This window comes from Podarcis pityusensis, assembly GCF_964106645.2.
Source record: "Podarcis pityusensis genome assembly, chromosome: Z".
NCBI classification, from domain to species: domain Eukaryota; kingdom Metazoa; phylum Chordata; class Lepidosauria; order Squamata; family Lacertidae; genus Podarcis; species Podarcis pityusensis.
Window position 1 is genome coordinate 15,956,477 of NC_138044.1, and position 19,669 is coordinate 15,976,145.

Here is a 19,669-nt window from a genome sequence, read left to right on the forward strand (position 1 = left end):
GAAGCAGCAAATCGTGACCCATGCACACGCAGATGCGCGTACGCAGGTTGCGTTCACTTCAGGATGCGAACGGGACTCCAGAACGGATCCCATTCGCATCCAGAGGTACCACTGTAGTATTAAAATAATTGTTTTATTTGCAGAAGACGCATATATATCTTTTCAAGATTAAGCACTGCTGGGAGTTGTTAGCTTTTGTTTTTCAATGTATTTCTTCTCAATAAAAAAATTGGTGCTGCACAAGCAAATTTTCATTCTGAAAAAGTGTGGCCCAGAGAAAAAAGTTTGAGAACCACTGTCTTATGAAACTGAGCAAAGGGTAGGGAGAGGCGGACAAAGGAGTGAGGCTGTTCAGATTATAAGAGATTTCCCTAATTTATTGTTCCTCTGTTCTTCAGTTCTGGTTTGTAAAGTATGGGGTCAAAGTGAGATTTTTCAGGGTGCTTTCAGTCCTCACCAAGTCAAAGCAGGATGTTAATAAATGTTCCCAAAGTCAGATCACAACCCCCCTTCCCAAGTCCAGAGGAGCTTTGCATTGCTTCAGTACATTTTTGTACCTGTATAACTGTATGTTATCCTACTTCTCTGTTTCTGTAGGTCCATGGGGTTTGCCAAAAGTGAGGCTGTCTAAAATGCTGCCTGTGGAGCTTTGGATTTTTGTTTTGGTTGTCATTTTAAAAAGTAAAAAATCATCATCTGCTGTGCTTTAAGTTTCAAACCTTCATTTAGTGTTGTTCAGCTTTATAAAGGAGAACTCTGCAGGCAGCTAGACAGTGTCAGGTTGTAAGAACTATCAGAAACGATCAAACACCAGAAATGCTAGTATAAAATATGCAAGCAAGAATATACACCACTCAGCCAACTCTAAATTATTTTATAAAGAGCAACCCCTGCTCCCCACCTCTTTGAAATTTTGAAGTGTATGGATTTTGGAGTTTTAGCTGGTCTAATAAAAGTATTGCCCTAATATGAATTATGGAGGATAGTTAATACATAGGGCTATGGCAGTGATTCAGTTCACACTTAAAGGCAAATCGATGAAATTTCATAATTCCAAAACAAATTGAAAACCAAAACACAGACACCCTTCAAAATCTGCAGTTCTCCAAACAATTGATGTTTACCAAAATGTGTATATGAAGGGGAGAGTGTATATAAAAATAAATACATTTGTGAAACTAGCAGACAAAGATGCATTATCTTAAAGAACATTGCTTGCAAAAATGTGTACATGAGTCAAACAGACAAATTTGCACTAAAGCATTAATGAATTTTCATGAGGAATTATTTGTTTATTTGAGCGTTGTGGAAAACTGAATTTAAGAACAGAAAAATGAGAAACTGAGAGAACTGGAAATGACTAATCTTTCCACCCCTATTCAGGGACAATGGGAGCTTGAGTCCAAGAACACCTGGAAGGCTACAGATTACTCTCTCTTGGTTTTACACCCTTTCAGCTGCGTGACATCAAGCTCAATATCTGCCGAGCAGAATATAAGTTTTCCTCTAAAGACACTTTTGTACCTTACAGTAGCACAAGCAAATCTAATTCTCATTGGTTTTTCCTTCTATGTTTCAAGCTCTTCTGGAACCAGTTCAAGTCCACAGTTGACGCTTCAAGTGGAATATTGAAAAATTCCACATTTCCCCACTGCGCAACCTTCTCCATTTTTCTCTATCCTTTTTTACCTTGATTTTTATTTTCAAACTGAAGCATCCCTGTAGGGATGTGGGCGGTGGCGGGGAGGGGGGTGGAAGCAAAAACAAATTGAGAAATTCATTTTAATAAAGGGACTTTTTTTAAAGGGTGAAATTAAAGCAGACCTCGTTGCAATTAATGCAAAGACAAAGAAAGCAATGCTCTTAGTGGTGATCAAAATGGAACAAATTATTTTATTTCTTCACCTCCCTCAACCACCCCCATTCCATTTTCCCTTTAGTCTCCCCACAGGTGGAGTGATGGGCTTGTGTAGAGTCCAGGGCCCTCTTTCCTTTTGCTGTTTCTTCCCTCCCACCCACAAAAAAAAAAAAAGCAAGCCCAATCCAGCATGTCCTTCAGATGCACTTAAACTCGTATGAAAGGACAAAGACTAAAGCTTGGCAAAACAGCTTGGCTGAATAAGGGTGAGGGAAACAGTGAGAAGCAAAACAGAAAGAAAGGAGGTCCCGTTCATTAAGATTCCAGAAATAATGGCACAGATATTTTAATAACATATTCGTGTGCAAACTGACAGGCGTGGTGATGCTCCCGCCTTTCCACCAACCACCTTTTTCTTGATTCCATTTCATTGATGCCACTAAAAGACTGTAACAAAACCATTGTGGGATCCCTCAAGGCACAGGGAGATGAGTAACTATTACCAATTACTACTGCAATTAGCCGTGAGTGGCACATAGGTGTGTTAGCTGGGTGGGAAAAGAAAAAGCCTGCAGCCCCCACCCCACCCATTATATTATTTCTGCTGTGCTTTGACCTTGCGTTGTAGTCGATGATATTCCTTCAGCCTGGAAACCAACAGAAAGAAAGAGAACGTGAGAGAAATTCATTCTGAATTAAAATTAGTATTGGGCAAAGTTGAGACAAATAAATGAAACGAGCGGGGAGGGGGTAATAAGTGCAAGGTGATATGTGAGTTTTTCTAAATTTTCCTGTCTGCTGCTGAAAAACTCATCATTGTATAATTAATTTATCCAAAGGGGGGGGGGGAACAGTGTACATTAATGCACAGGACAAATAAGTTAACAGACTGCTACTGGGGGAGGGAAGGGGCAAAAGAGGCTATTAGGTAACTGTGTCTCTCTACCCCCTCTCCGATTTCAGAAGGGTGTGTGCATAGGACAGATTATGTAAAAACCCAAAACAAAATAGATGATTGCGGATAGCATTAATTAGCTGGGCTTTCTATTCCTGGAAGCTGGGCTTTCTATTCCTGGAAAGTTCCATTAGCTAAACAGGGCCATCTGATTCTCTCCTTTATAGAATTCATGACTGTAAGATGAAGGCATACTGCATGCAGAAGTCCAATGAATTAGGGAGGAATGCAGTCTTTTGCATGGGGTGCTAGGTTTCCCTGTATGTAAGGAAATCTTTCGTTATTGGGGAGCATGTGATGCCCCCACCCACTCTGAAATGGAAGAACTCAGCCATGCCAGTAAGGGCTGGTGGCTATTGAGACTGTCAGAGTGAAATGTAGGGAGACCAAAGAGGAGGTGGAGCCAGAGCCAATGAGAGTTGGAGCCAACTCACTCTAGTTTTGTCCCCATTCTCCTCCCTGCTCCTCCTCTAAGGAGACCCCATGTCCCACATCTGGGCAGGGTAGAAGCCACCCCAGGCTCCATCTCCACTGCTGGGTCTACAGGGGCCCTGCGACCCACCCAGCTGAGTGGCAGACCTTGGGTAGGAAGAGGAAAAGGCAGGAATTACCAGGTAGGGTTGGAGACTAGTGGCTGCTAGTATAACAATACTGAGCTATATTGACAAAGTGGTCTGATTAAGTAGATGACACTGTCCTGGGTTCCTACTTTAATTCAGAACCCTGAGGAACCTTATTTCATTTAAGGTAGGGGGTCTTCCTAAAAAAAGCTTTCGGGGTGTGGCAACCTTATTTTAGGGGAAGGGCACTTTGAATGCAGAAGACCCTGGGTTCAATCCCCAACAGCATATCCAGTTGGGGCTAGGAATGCCCCCTACCGGAAACCTTGGATAGCTGCTGCCAGTCAGTGCAGACAATATTGAGCTAGATAGACTAATGGTATAAAGCATCTGCCTAGAACATTGGCAGGCTTCTGAAACTATAACGCTTCAATACAAACCGAAGGGAGTTAATGTTGATAAAGCCAGTAGCGTCTGATGGCTCATAATCGCCCTGGACATCCATGCTGCAGGAAGGAAAGGCAAAAGAATGATTTGGTGGCTATAATAAAGACAGTAACGCAGTGCCAAGGTTGGCTTTCAGCGGTGGAAAGGCAGGCATCCCGCACAACTTCTAGAGACCAGGATAGGTATGTGTGTGTGTGATCTGTCATGGATGCTTTAGCTGAGAGTCCTGCATTGCAGAGAGATGGACTAGATGATCCTTGGCATTGCTTCCAACTCTGCATTTCTATGATTCAATGAGATGTTTAAAGAAGGGACAAGGAGGCCTTTTCAGCCCAAGGGCCACATTCCCTCCTAGGCAACCTTCAAGGGGCCACATGCCAGTGGTGGGCAGGAGCAGAGGCAAAAGTGTGCAGAGAAACAAACGTAAATTTTAATTTTGTACACTAGGCTTGTTTCCACACATACCTCTTCTCTACGCTTTATTCATCCAGAGAAGCAAGGGGCACTGGATGTGCATGTGCCATACCTCTGAAACACATTTTTTCCACTGCAAAGAATCCGGAGAACTGTAGCTTCAGGTCAGTTCTCAGGATTCTTTGGAGATATGGAACGTGTTTTAAATGAACTTTAAGTGTATGGTGCATATGCTGCCAGTTCAAGGACATGTTCCAGCTGAGCAAAAACACTTGGGGGGGGGAGCCTCTAAAGGGCCAGTGAGGGGTGTGGCCTCAGGAGTTCTTAGGGCCACATAGAGAGGTTTAAAGCAGGGGTAAGCAAACTTTTTCAGCAGGGGGCCGGTCCACTGTCCCTCAGACCTTGTGGGGGACCAGACTATATTTTGAAAAAAATAATAATGAACAAATTCCAATTCCCCACAAGTAACCCAGAGATGCATTTTAAATAAAAGCACACATTCTACTCATGTAAAAATACCAGGCAGGCCCCACAAATAACCCAGAGATGCATTTTAAATAAAAGGACACATTCTACTCATGTAAAAACACGCTGATTCCTGGACAGTCCACGGGCCAGATTTAGATGGCGATTGGGCCGGATCCGGCCCCCAGGCCTTAGTTTGCCTACCCATGGTTTAGAGGGTTGTAATTGTCCCCTGGGTGCCTGAGGTTTACCACCCCCATCAGTTAAAGAACGCAGCCTTGACAACCCAAAATAACATATTTAACACACACACACTCAGACACACATTCCCAAAATGACCCCAGGTGCTGCAGTGCACTGTGGGAGGCAGAATGTGGTTGTCCTGGAGTCCAAGCTGGGTGACAAAGCCCTCTCTGTTTCCTATTTCAACTGCATAATCAAAGGCTCTGAGCTTCTGCAGAGAGGGGAGTCCCCTCCATGAGCTTAAGTCCCCTACCTTACCAGTGATCTGTTTCCCTGCAACTTCTATCTCAAAAACCAGGAGCCCCATTAAAGGTGCTCAGAAATACCCCTTTGTTAAACCAAGCACAGTCCCATTAATTAGAAAGCAATAAAAGATACTCTACAATGGCTTGGCACCCCCAAAGTCTCCAAAGCAACCCATTTTTCCTCTCTCCCACCTCCCCGCATCACTTCAACTGCAAGAGGATGGTTTACTTTGCAAAATGTGGGGAGGGGGTGTCAGTGTGGGTGTTTCACCTTGAGACCAGCCTCTTAGTTTGACCCCATAGCAGATGTTTGAGGTCCAGGGCAGAGCTAGGAATGCTGCTCCCTCTGAAAACTAAATTTCAAAAAGTCAAAATCTCAACACAAAAGTTGTTGAGTTTTGGGGCAAAGTTGTGGAGCTTTTTTTTTTTTTTGCCCAAAGTTTCTAAATCTCTCTTTTTAAAAAAAATCTACACTTCTGACATGGGTTGCCATATGCCTGAATTTTCCTGGACATCTAAGCGTTTTCCTCCTGGGGCACTGTTTCCGGTGGCCGAATCCCGGCTATGTCCGGGAAATTCCGGATGTATGGCAGCCCTAAGAAAATGATATTATGTGTGTATGGTAAGGCTGAAGGCTAAGGGTTGGCACCAACCCTAGTCCTACTCAGAGTAGACCCAATGAAGTTAATGGCTATGATGAAGGTCACATTCACGCCATATATTCAAAGCACTATAATACCACTTTAAGCAGTCACGGCTTCCCCTAAAGGATTCTGGAAGCTCTAGTTTGCTATGGGTGCTGGGAGTTGTTAGGAAATATGCCCCCCCAACAAAGCTACAATTTCCAGAGTTCTACGTGGAGAGGAACTGGTTGTTAAACCACTTCGTTGCTGTTCTACAACTCTGGATGTGTCTGACCATTGGCCATGGTGGCTGCAGAGGCTGATGGGAGTTGGAGTCCAGCTCAACTTGTTCAGGCCCTGTTTTTAAGCTTCCCACAGGTACCTGGTTGGCTACTGTGAGAGCAGGAGGCTGGACTAGACTGGCCACTGGCATGATCCAGCAGGCTCTTCTTATGCTCTTACATCATCATTTCAAATCCTCTTCCATGCAACAACAACAACAAAAAGACAGAATATTTTCTGCTGAGAAGCCTCCATCAGATCCATTAATAGCAGCAGGTATTCCATCAGACTGCTACAGAGAAGGGAAGAGAAGCAGAACCATTCCATTGGCACAGCTGAGAAATGAGCAGCTTTTGGCCTCTCCTCTCGGACTTTGCCACAGCAGCTGGTCATTAAAGGAACTTGTAACTGAGAACTGGTACAAAACTTTGCTCATTTCCTCCTCCGGCCAATTCATTTTTTTCTTTGGTGCTGTGTCTTTTCTTTGTTTAAGAGCATAAGCCTGCGGACAGAGACTGTCTATTTTTAGTGACCTTCTCCAAGAGCCTTTTTTGGCCAAAGAGCAGGATTTAAAATACTGGGTTGTATCCAATAGTGGTCTTACTCAGAGTAGACCAACTGAAATTATTGACCATAACTAATTTAGGTCCATTAATTTCATCGGATCTACTCTGAGCAGAATCCAATTGGTTACACTTCTTTAAATATTCTCTTTAAAAAATAAAATAAAATGTTCCCTTACATAAAACAAACCTGTAATTAGAAACATGAATTTTAAATACTCTCCTTTGTAAAATAAATAAACACAAATAATTCAGAATACTGAATACTTTTTCATGTAAAAAAGCAGCAAAATCTGCAATTAAGAGAGTTGTGTTTTGAGTGCTCCCACGTGGGGAAAAACAAAAGCTTGCCTTTAAATGTAGTTTTCAATACTCTGCTGCATTTTAAAAATAATAATAATCACATCATATTTTAAGTCTGAAGGGAGGCACATTTTGGCCTCTGCTGCTAGCCAGGGGTTCAAGGGCCACACTGGAAGTTAGCACCTCCAGGGAAAACATCATGGCAAAGGGATAGCCACTTGGCCCCCATCCACTAGTCAATGAAGGACCAGCTAAATGTAAGAAACTTGCAGGCTCATCTCTTCCAGCATTGTTAACTGGATTCGGTGACCAATCCAATGCCCATGATGGGAAGCCAGGAAGTAGGACCTGAGCACAACAGCAATATTCTTCCCTCAAGCAACTCCCAGCAGTTGGTATCCATAGGCAATACCGCTTATAATGGTGGAGCTGCTCCAACTCTTGATTTCTTCATTCCACTTGTCTACTAGACAGTAGTAAGCCTGCGATCAGAGACGCCTTCATCTTTTAATACCTGCATGGCACTTAGCAAATTGCAAGCACTTCCTAAGTGTTAAATCATATTTTTTTAAAAAATACATAATGCTTCCTGATGTTAAAAGAAAGAAAGAAAATGAAACACAAACCCTTTAATTAGTACAGTAGCAGAGCATGAAGCGTTGCCATAGCTCTCTGGGCCTGATCTGCTAGTTTACAGCATGCATGGGATCTTTTTTCCCCTGCTGAGGAATGGCCTTGAATCTTATCAGCTCATTTTGCCTAATCCGCAGATTGTCTCAGCACTAAGAGCTGGGCAAAGGACGTCAAGGGGCTCATTGCAACCATGGCATAATCAGGGGGCTCTAATCACACCCTGTTAATTATTTTAATTGTTAAATATGGAACTGGAAAACAAGGATTGGGGATTAATGGCCATTATAGCTCTTCATTATCCGACACAGCAGTTTCAGTTTCCAGAAGGGGCAGGACAAAAATGGAAACACTGGCAGGGATCGTGATTTTGACAAAGCAATCACCTGAGTAAGGCATTTGCTTTTAATTGAAAGTGCTACATGCTGTTGCTTGCTGCTGCCACCGTGAGATTTTATTGCTTTAATATATATTCCGAAAGCTGATTTGAGGGTTCAGTCCTTGCATGCACATACATACACCCACAAGACTGAGGCGCATAAGATCATACACAGTGTGGATAGAGCAGATAAGGAAAGGTTGCATTTTTTCCCTCTCCTAGCAAAAGAACTCAGGAACACCCGATGAAGCTGAATGTTGGTGGTCCACCTGCACATTTTCAGGGGATGAGGTCATGGATTCAGACAAGGTATGGTGGTTGGAGAAGGTATGGTTCCCAGAGCCAGCCCTGGATAGCTCCAGATAAGTCCATCTTGACAGCATGTTTCCAGCCTGAGGAGGTCACATTGTCCTCCTCTGACTCCAAAAACCTCACCCCCAAAGCCCCAGCAGAACCACAGTCTCCCGTACCCCTGGAGTAATTGGCAGTTGAAGCAGGCTAGTCCTCTTTAACAGAAGATACATCTCTCAGTGGAGACAGGACAAGCTCATATAAGGCTCTGTCTGAGGTTGCCTGTTGCTGAAGCAACATTTGAGCTGTGCTCTGTGCTCTGTCCAAGGTCCTGGCCTCCAGCCTCGCTGGATTTGCTTGGGGCCCCAGATGTAGCTGGACTACAACTCCTATGTCCCTGACCCCTGGCTGAGCTGGCTATGGATTATGGGAGTTGGAGTCCCTCAATACAGGGAGGGTCACACAGTCCCTGATCTATTAAGAGGCATTGCTTTCTGAATGAGTTCCTAACAGGCCGACATAATTACAGTGGTACCTCGGGTTACAGACGCTTCAGGTTACAGACACTTCAGGTTACAGACTCCTCTAACCCAGAAATAGTACCTCGGGTTAAGAAATTTGCTTCAGGATGAGAACAGAAATCATGCTCCAGTGGCGCGGTGGCAGTGGGAGGCCCCATTAGCTAAAGTGGTACCTCAGGTTAAGAACAGTTTCAGGTTAAGAACGGACCTCCAGAACGAATTAAATTCTTAACCCGATGTACCACTGTATTTTAAAAGAAAACACACTTGGCTTTAATAACTGTGAGAATAAGACTGTGTATACACCACACATTAATCCACATTGAATCACAAGCTGGGAGAAAGAGGGGTTATACATATATTAAATAAATAATGTTAAAGAACCCCAATAACTTTGGGAACTGGAGTTTACCCTGCCAGTTCCCAGCACCTGCAACAAACTTCAGTTACCAGGATTCTTCAGTGTGGGTGAGAAATCTGCTTTAAATATCCTTTAAATGTCTGTGTATGCAACAAACATTTAATGCACCCCACTCAAAGAATCCGAGAACTGTAGTTTACTCCACAGAGAACTTCCATTCCTAGCATCCATAATGAACCACAGTTTCCAAGAATCTTTGGGGAGGGTGGTAAACATGGTTTAAATGTCCATGTCCACACCATACATTGAAAACAATAACCCCTATGAATCCTGGGAACTGTAGTTTACCCCAGAGCTCCAGTTCCCAGCACCCATAATAAACAACAGTTCCCAGAATTATTCAGGATGGATAGGTAAATGTGCTTTGAATGTCCCTGTACATACCATACATATAATCTTCCCCATGAGAATCCTAGGAACTATAGTTTATCCCACACAGAACTTTCATGCCCAGCACACACAACAAACCACAGTTCTCATTATTCTTCAGGGTGAGAAGGAAGTGCACTTTAAATATCCTTTAAATGTTTGCGTATACATCAAACATTTAAAACAAACATCCTAAAGACTCCTGGGAACTGTTGATTATCCTACACGGAGCTCCCTTTCCAGGCACCCACAACAAACCATAGTTCCCAGGATTCATCAGAGTGGATGAGATATGCACTTTAAATGTGCGTTTAACATATGCAGTGTATGCCTCAGTACGAAAACCCCAAATGAGCTAGTTTCTTGCCTCTGCAAAGGGGGTGGGGAGAGAGAGACACCCCACACGTATAACTCTGTTCATTTTCTAAAAATTGCAAAGAAAAAACAACCCTTTTTATTATTGGGGGGGGGGAGGAGAGAGAGAGAGAGTTTACAATGATGTTACCTCCCCTGACGGGCTGCAGAAAAACCTCTGCGCTTTTATTTTTGCTCAGCCGAGTGGTTCTGACCTGCTCTATAATTACGTTACTTTCTACCTACTGCGCGGAGGCATTTTTGCTGCGATGCACCTCGTTCGGCTCCCTCGCGGGTCCCCGCCATGCCGTCACTCAAACGCTTTTCAAACCAGTGATGTAGAAATCAAAAAAAGGAACAGGGGGAGGGGGGTAATGGGCTAAAGACACACTGGGAGTAAGTGCTCCTGTTTCAAACCCCCCTCTCTTTCACTTTCTCTCTGTTTTTTTACCTCCCATCTCTGGCTCCCCCATAAAAAAACCCCTCTCTCTTCTTAAAAAACGTTATTCATTTAATCTCCACCGCATGAGAATGCAAACGATAATGAAAGGTTGGGGGACGGATTATTAGGAGCTGTTGATTTCAAGAGGGAGGGAGGGAAAGAAGCCGAGATATGGGGGGAAGAGGATAATTTGACATTTACTCTGACTGATCTAAACTGATTTGGGTATATTTATGGCTTATAAAGTGTTTAGAAGGATTGAAAGGGGCTGAGAGGAGGGGTGGGGGAAGTCGTGAGAGAGAGGCAGACAGCAGAATAAAAGAGGGGGAAAGTGCAATGTGGGGAAGAAAAAAATAGATTTGACTTTTAAACAAGACCTTTGCTTAATTTATTTATTTATTATTATTATTTTAAAAAAACAGGTTAGATGAAGTACTTGCTCCTAAGTTATTCATGGGTTATGTCTGTGGGGAAACTTTCTCTGCCTCCACTTTTAGCACAGGGGGTGTAAGGAGTGTTGATTCCTTGAGTCAGGGAGCTGAGCTGTAGCTCAGGGGTTGAGCAGCTGCTTTGCATGCAGAAGGTCCCAAGTTCAATCCCCAGTGGCACCTCCTGGTAGGGCTCCAAAAGACTCCTATCTGAAATGCAGGTCTTGTTTAAAAGTCAAATCTACAACCTCCTGAAATGTTGAACCAGCTGCCTAGCCCTAGTACTTCAGAGACCGGTGCCACAGGGGAAAGGAAGAACCACAATTCCTTTTAAGAAAATAAGTGAGATTGAGAAAATATAACTCTTTTTGAGAACTAGAAGATTATGAAATTTAGAAGGGATATAAGAATGCAAATAAGATAATAAATTGCTGACAAAATGTTATAACGATGAAAGTGGGAGCGGGAGATGTGAGGAAGTCCAAAGAAAATGTGAAATTATGTTAAGATATATGTTACATTGTTTATTATGTTTATTTCAATTGTAAAACCCAATAAATAATTTTTTTTTTTTTTTTTAAAAAGGAAGAACCACAATTCTTACTTCGGTATTGGGTCTGTGGAGACCAGTGGCAACAAACCAGAGTACGGAATTTGCGGTAAAGTGTCTCCACGCAGTGCCATGTTGCCAGAAAAAATGTGTTGTCATTTTGAGAGGGGTTGGGTCTGTCCAGAACGCAAGACCAAACAGGCCGATTTCTTCAGAAGGAAGTATGGTGAACTTACACAAGCCCAGAAAATCATATCCTACCACTTTAAAACAGTTAACGAAAAGGCTTTGATGGTGGTCATACTTAGTTACCAATTTGCCCAAGCTGGCGAAGCCCATACCATCTCTGAAAACCTTATCAAGCCTTGTGTAAAGACATAGTTGAAGGTATATTGGATGGAAAAGGTATGACGCTCCTTTGTCAAATAATTCAATCTTGTGAAGAATTGGGGACTTAGTGGAGGATGTGAAAGCTACTTTACTCTCACAAATAAAATGCACTGAATTTTAGCTTCAAATGGATGACTCAATGGATGTGGCCGTGTTAGCAATTCCAACAGTATTTGTGCACTACCATTACTTGAAGTCTTTTTCAAGAGAATCTGCTTCTCTGCAAGCCGTTACTGACTAAGTTGAATTTTTTCAACTTAATAGATGAATTTTTCACATTGAAGGGCATCCCATGGGATAATGAACATGAAAGTAATTAATTTTATCAAATCATTACCTAAGAATACAAGGCTATTCAAAATGTTGTGTGGTAACATGGGGAGTCTGCACACATCTTCACTTCTTCACACAGAAGTAAGGTAGATTTCTCACGGCAAAACTTTGACTCAACTCTTTGAAATGAGGGCTGAAGTTTCTCATTTCAAAGTCAGATGAACACTTTGCTTTGGGAGACAGGTTGTGTGAGGAGCATTGGCTCATAAAATTGGCATATTTAACAGATTTTTTATAAAAAAGTTAATGACTTAAGTCTCTCACTTCAAGGAAAAGCAATAACTTTTTTTTTTAATGCTAGTGATAAAGTGGTACCTCTGCTTATGTGCCCCTCTTGTTACATATCCTTTGAGATATGCACATGGCAAACCCAGAAGTATATTTCCGGGTTTCGCTGCACACACATGCACAGTAGCACTCTACCATGCTGTGTGCATGCTCAGAAGCACTTTATTGTGTCGTGTGCATGCGCAGAACAGGCACCTCCGGTTGCAGAAACCTTGGGATCTGACCAGAGCTCTAGAACGAATCTCATCCACAACCGGAGGTACCACTGTACAAGCCTTTAAAAGAAAATCAAGTTTTGGGCAGAATCAATGAAAATTTGAAATCTAGACAGCTTCCAAATGGTAAAAGAATTTAGAGAAGAACTAGATTCTGACATGCCATGAGTTTCACAATCACCTGCTAAGTTTGCTCGATAGTTTCAACTGTTATTTTATGGAAGCACTCCATGAAAAAATTAAGGAAAATTTTTGGGTTGTAAACACATACTCTGCTGTGTCAGAAAAGCCAGTACGTCTGTCACTGCAACAGTAGGAGTGCTTGATCAATTTGACATCAGATAATTTTGAAACTAAGAAATCACTATCAGAATTTTGGGGTCAGCTAAAAGATGAATTTAAAGTTTCATCAGATAAAGCAAAAATAATCCTGCCCTTTGCAACAATTTAGTTATGTGAATCAGGGTTCTCTACCTATGTGGCTACTAAAACAAAATACAACTCTCATCTTAATGCACAGCCTGGTATTCGGTTGCAGATGTCTCAGATTCAACCAGATACAGCCACATTGTGTGAATCAAAACAGTCCCACCCCTCTCATTAGAATCTGAGTTCCGGGGTTATGCTTTATCATTTTTTTTTTTCAATTTCAGGTAACATTTCTTTTGTTTTGCAACTGTAAAAATGGTTTTAAATACCATATGAGTAACATATTGTGGATTTACACTGCTTTGAATTCATTCTTAAATGTTTTACCTTACTTTATGTTTTTCTGTTTTTATTTTTTGTTTTTTTGTTTATGTAATTAAGTAAATTTCCTTTTCTCTGGATTTAGTGGAGAAAATAATGTTTTGAATGAAATAAAACGCTATTTAACATGCCCAAATGTAGAAATCATTGGACCCATTAATGGCCTTGTTCAAATGCAAGGGAAGTCCCTAATACACTGAGGATTTGAGACACACTGGCCACCCTCACCATGCTTACCTCACTAGCTCCTCATTGTACAAGGACTGTGTGGACTCCCTTCCCAAAATGTAGACCTTGCCTTTCAGGACAGAGACCTGAACAGTCCCTTCCACAAGTTCTTGGGACTGGACAATGCAGTGGCGGATGTAGTCACACTCTGGGCTGTACCAGAAACCTGCAGCAGAAAAGGAGAACAGACAGGCTGAAAGTCATCAGTGGCACCTTCATAAGAACATAAGAATGTAAGAAGAGTCTGCTGGATCAGTCCAGTGGCCCATCTAGTTCAGCGTCCTGCTGTCACAGTGGCCAACTAGCATTGCTGCCTTCAGCTGTGGAAGCAGAGCATGGCCATGGTGGCTTTTAGATACCAATTGCATCCTCCATGAATTTGTCTAATCCTCTTTTAAAGCCATCCAAGTTGGTGGCCACCACTGCCTCCTGTTGGAGTGAGTTCCACAGCTTAACCATGTGCTGTGTGAAGAAGTCCTTCCTTCTATCTGTCCCAAGTCTTCCGATACTCAGCTTCATTGGCTTTTATGACCTAGTCACCTCCTCCTGCACAAGGCAGCTTATCACACTCAAGATCTGATCAATCCACATAAAGTTTCAGTTGATATTAGCTCCCAGCAGAGAAACATCTTCAGCACCAATGGAGCTGTCCGAGGTCGTAGGGTCACCTGCCCTCTGCTTGCGTTGGATACTGTCTGCATCCCATGCTAGCCTCATGTTCCCATGGAAGCAAACACTTCAGGTTGTGTGTGGAGGGTTTGGCTTCCTTTACTACCTTAAATAAGGTGGCCCAACTTCAAGCTCTGGCCCTCCATATGTTGCTGAGCTACACAGATAACACAGGACTTCACCCTTGTTGATCACATAGGAAACTGCCTTTTACTGAGTCAGACCACTGGTCCATCAAGCACAGTATTATGTACATGAACTGGCAGTGGCTTTCCAGGGTTTCTGGCAGCCCTGGAGACAGAGGAACACATATGACACTTACCTGGACAGAGAACACATATGACACTTCTTTACAATGGGTTGTATTTCAGCCATACAAAAGTTTATAATTTCTGTATCTCAAAACATACCCTCTCCATCCCCCCCCCCCCCCAAAAAAGCAAGAGGCATTATCACAATTCAAGGACACATTCCAGCAAGAAACTGCGGGCCACTGCCACGTGTGGTGTGCTGCATTGCTGCAGCTTCCCTAGTGAAACACCAGAAGGTTGTAGACCAGAGCCAGTGAAGGGTGTGGCCTGAAAAAGTGTGGCCTGGGGAGAGTCATGAGGGCCAGATAAAGAGATATGCAGAACCACATTTGGCCCCCAGGCAGGACAGAGGTATTCTACCTCTGCTCTCACTCCTTGAGTAAAAACAATTAGACCCACAGAACTTTAGATCATAGAACCCCCTGCAATGCAAGAATCTATGTCCACCAGTGGTAACTACTCATATTGCAGGGAAGCTAGGCATGGATTTAGGGAACATAGGGAGGGTCCTGACATCCTGCCAGTGCTGGATGGTGGGAAGAAGTCAAGAGCTGAGAACCAGAGGTCAGGACTGAAAAGCAACCACAACTGAAGGATCTGAAGAGCAATGTTAGACACATGAAGTGTAGGTGAGTTCCCATGAGGCAAGACACAGTGATAGCATCAAGAACCTTTACATAACTGGGAAACAGAGGCAAAGCAACTACTTATATACATTTCTGAAAGCCTGGGCCACTCCCAGTGTGATTGGCTATCTACACTTCCATATTGCGAATCATGACTCAAGAGTTCAAGGCCCAATGGCAGAGGCCCAAATCCTGAAATGTTCTGTGATTGGACAACATATATCGAATCAAAACACAGGAGCTCAGAATCCTTGGTCCTGAGTCAAGCTCAGGCAAACACAGACCACTGAATGCATAACAACACACATGCTTGAAGTCAAATAAAGCTTGTCAGGAATTGCCACTGAGGCAAGAAACCCTGTTAATTCTCCCTGCCTAGGAGGAGTCAATAGCCAACCTCAGTGAAGTCAGCCAGTAACATTCTTTGCTGAGAAACTGCAGTGATAAGGCTAGCCAGAAGGGAGCCAGCCGTTCCCAGCTCTTCACGTGACAAGCTGCAGTGATGCAACTTGCCACATAGGGCAGTGGTCAGCAGTTTCTGTTGCCCCCATCTTTTCCACTCTTCACCCCACCCCCATCCATCTTTCTTCACCAATCTCCAAAACCTTTGCCTCAGCTTCTGAAATTGGGAGCATTGAGTTGCTCCCAACTCCACAAATCGCATTCAGGAAAGAAATGAGGAATGCCAAAGTAATGGAGACACCTTCTGTCTCTCCCAACATTTCCAAAACCCTTGCAGGTCACTGTTGGAACATGACAAAGAGGCAGAATCTTGGTAATCGGCATTAATATACATGTAACATTACCAAAGACCATCTGGGGGGAATCACCTGAAACCAGGCAGCTGCAGTGCCTGGAACAGATGGCAGAAAGCATTCAGGTGGGTATGCATTTCCACGGGCAAGGCTTCCTGCCTACACAGGGGAACAGGAGCACCAGCAACAAATTCAATCTCACAAGAGGAACAGGAGCAGCTTGGACAGAATTTGGACCAAGAGCTGGAGACGATCAAGGATTGGAATCGGAAGACAGGAAACAAAGCCTTCTCAAGCCATATTTCCCTGTGGAAACCACTCTTTAGCACTCAATCAGAGCAAATGGCAATTGAGATTTTCTCTGGGTGGATGTTTGCTCTGATTTAGCACTAAAAGAGCAAGTTTTCCATGGGAAAGGAGCAGGGCAAGGGGAAAACCACTCAGACCCATGCCTAGAAAGCATGGGTCAAGTAGAAAACCACTCGGACCTGTGCTTTCTAGCCACAGGACTTTGAACAGGCATGAATTTCCCCAAAGAATCCTGGGTGCTGGGCATTGCTGGGAGACCCCTATTCCCTTCCCAGAGTGATTTAGCAATCACTCCTTCTTCACAAGGAACTCTGGGAAATGTGCGGGGAAGAGGGATCTCCTAAAAACTCTGAAGAGGGACCTCCTAACAATGCTCAGCATTGTTGTTGTTGTTGTTGTTGTTGTTGTTAAAATTTGTATACCACCCTATACCAGTAGGTCTCAGGGCAGTTCACAAACACAAAGTTACAGTATAAAAGCATAAAATACATAATAAAAATAATTTAAACAATTAACAATACTAATATATACAAACTAATAAAAAATACTCCAGACCCCACAATTCCTTGTGGGAAAGCCATGCCTATTCAAAGCGGAATGAAAATGCTTAAAATGTAAAGAGTCATGGCTTCCCCCAAGGAATCCTGGGAAATGTAGTTTGTTAAGGATGCTGAGAGGTGTTAGGAGGCCCCCACATTCTTCTCACAGAGCTCCAATTCCCAGAATTCCCTGGGAAGAGAGATTGACTGTTAAGCCACTTTTGCCTAAACTAAAAAAAATCTGAAATGCTGCAACCATTCTTCATAAGGGGAGTCACTCCATCCCACCTTGATCATGTTGGTTGCTCTTTTCTGAACATTTCCATATTCTACAATATCCTTTCGGAGGTGAGGTGACCAGAACTGTACACAGTTTCCCAAACGCAGTTGCACCAAATATTTGTTCCTCAGTCCCAACCACAGACACAGACTCTTCCTCCGCCATCAAGAAGTTACCTTTGAAACAGAATCCCTTGGTGGTGCTATCCGCCCCCCCTCCAATCTGTTGTACTTCTGCTGTCTTGGAGGTAAAACTGAACATGATAATTGGGCTTCCTGACTCTGAAGAGATAAGGCCTTTTGGAGCAAGTGAACTTTTCACAGAGGGTTCTCTTCAGAGCTCAGGGGTCTTTATCGGGTTGGAGATCAGGACCCATCTGTCCCAGGTGGACTCCCTTCCCCATCTCTTTCATATATCAAGTGACCTCATGCCGTCACTCAAGCAAGGGGGGGGACAGTCTCACCTTTCCCTACAGATCATGGCTGAGGGGGCATCTGTCTACCCTGAGCTGCCTCCTTGCCATTGTCACCAGCCCTCTGGTGGGAGGGAGTTCAGACCCTGGGAAACAAAGGACACAAGAAGGTACCTTATCCTGATTCAGGCCACTGGTCTATCTATCTAGCTCATAATTGTCTGCACTGACTGCACACAGCTCTCCAAGGTTGCTTGCAGGAATTTCCTCTCTCATCAACGGTAGGACCAGTCCATTTTCTTAATGGTAAAGACTGTCCTCTTCCTGAAAGCTGCCCTGGATTAGTTTCTACCCCTGTTGCCAATTAGACCATAACACTGCCAGAGGAACAGAGAGAGGATTAAAGAACTATCCTATTTCACTGTTTTTGGTGATCAGAACAGTTTATCCCTTTAATCCCTTTGCACTCTCACTTACACACAGGTGGCTCCCTTGCCGCCGCCCTCGGCTTTTCATTCGCAGCTGGCTACAAGTGCTGATGCAGTGAGCAAAACATGTTTGCCTAGGTCACACTGTACTTGCTTTTATAATTGCATTGAATCAAAGGTGGTCAACCTGTGCCTGGGTTAATACAGACTGCAACTGCAAGAAGGGATTTACACCATGGAATACTCTGGTGTAGTCATTTAAATAAATCCCTGCACCTAGAAATCTAGCATGTGGGCAGGAAGACTAGGCTTCATCATGCGAGCCGACACCTACTCACTGAAATGCAAACCTCAGACACAGGATTATTTTATTATCCAGATAGATAAGCATAGAATACTATGCATTCAGGGAAATGTTGGAGGGTATGCTGCCTGATGTCAAAAGGCAGAGAGTTCCAAAGGGCAAATGCCATCAGGCTAAAAGATTGATCTCTTACAGATGCAGAATGGGAGTTATGAGGCACCTGGAAAAGTTCCAGTTCCACTGATTGAAGTAGCTGACTGGGTAGAGGTGAGCTAAGGTGACCTTGCAGGTAAATTAATCATTATGATTACTATTAAATGTATCAATATCCTGCCTTTCGTAGGTACCACCACAGTATTATTTTGTTGTTATATATGAAACAAAATTGTTTCACTTCTTTTTGCCTCTGGCCCTGCCCACCGCCAGCACATGGCCCCCGGAAAGCTCTCTGGAAGTCAAAGAGGCCCTTGGGCCTAAAATCTTCCACCCCACCTCCACCCCCAGTTCAACATAATCGCTTCCTTAAAAGACCCTTCTCCCTTTTTCTCCATCCACTATTCCTGCAGCCCATCTGCCCCTTCAAAGCAAATTTCCTATTCAACGGGACACTGCCCCCCTTTCTTAGTCACCTTCTCACTTTGTAAGAGTAATTCCACTCCTAATCCTCGCAGTGGAGGGACCGTGGGAGAGATGGCAAGATTTCCAACACCTGGCTTCTACCTGGCAGCGAGAGAGAACAAAACGGGGAAGTCTCTCGCATTTGCCGTGCCACCTTTCCCACAGCATGATGGGGAGCAGGGGAGGGGGATTTTGCAAGGGGGGGGAGGGAAATGACAACCGCTAATTGCCTTAAATTCAGAGAGACTAGTTACAATAATTAGGTGTTTAAGGAAGACAGGGGCATGAAAGCCTGGCCTCCAGCAGGTTCCCTCTGCTGAGTGGAGTCCTCTGTGATCTGCAATATTGTTATTTGGCCTGTGTTTATTTTAATTTTTTTTAGGAAAGAAAATGCTTTTTTTTTAAAAAAAAAAAATGTTCTCTTTGCCTAAATGGTTTATTTATCATCTTGCAAATGGTTTCTGTTCTTAGAATGGAAAACATCATAAGCCTGGAGTGGGCACGGCTGTGAGGGTTGGGTTTTTTAAAATTAAAAATAAAAACTTAAATGGCTTTTTTTATTTAAAAGAAGAGGTGTTGTATGCTGGCGCTCAACTTTGATTCTCCGGAGGTATGTTCCCACCCTGTTGCAAAAGCTCAGGGCAAGCTGCAAACGATAGGACCTGTTCTGGGTCAAATGTTGTCCAAGAGACTTCATAAGAAAATAAAGAGCCTGCTGGATCAAGCCAGCAACCCATCTAGCACAGTGTTCTGTTCTCACACTGGCCACTCAGATGTTTGTGGGGAACCACAAGCAGGACTCAAGCACAACAGCCTTCTCCCCTCCTGTGGTTTCTAGCAACTGGCATTCCAAACCATTACTGCCTCTGAA

General features: G+C 43.5%; 1 protein-coding gene across 2 annotated transcripts in view; it reads right to left on the reverse strand.

Annotated features, from left to right (window-relative positions):
• Positions 1 to 1,267: 1,267 nt before the first annotated feature.
• Positions 1,268 to 19,669, reverse strand: part of ASS1 (argininosuccinate synthase 1) — an 82,775-nt gene continuing 64,373 nt past the window's right edge. For both annotated transcript variants that reach the window (XM_080990214.1, XM_080990215.1), the window contains exons 13-15: positions 13,557 to 13,713; positions 3,814 to 3,879; positions 1,268 to 2,505 (exon numbers count right to left, since the gene is read on the reverse strand). In XM_080990214.1, the coding sequence (XP_080846340.1) occupies positions 2,454 to 2,505; positions 3,814 to 3,879; positions 13,557 to 13,713 (275 nt within the window). In that variant the 3' untranslated portion in view covers positions 1,268 to 2,453. The remainder of the gene's footprint in view (positions 2,506 to 3,813; positions 3,880 to 13,556; positions 13,714 to 19,669) is intronic.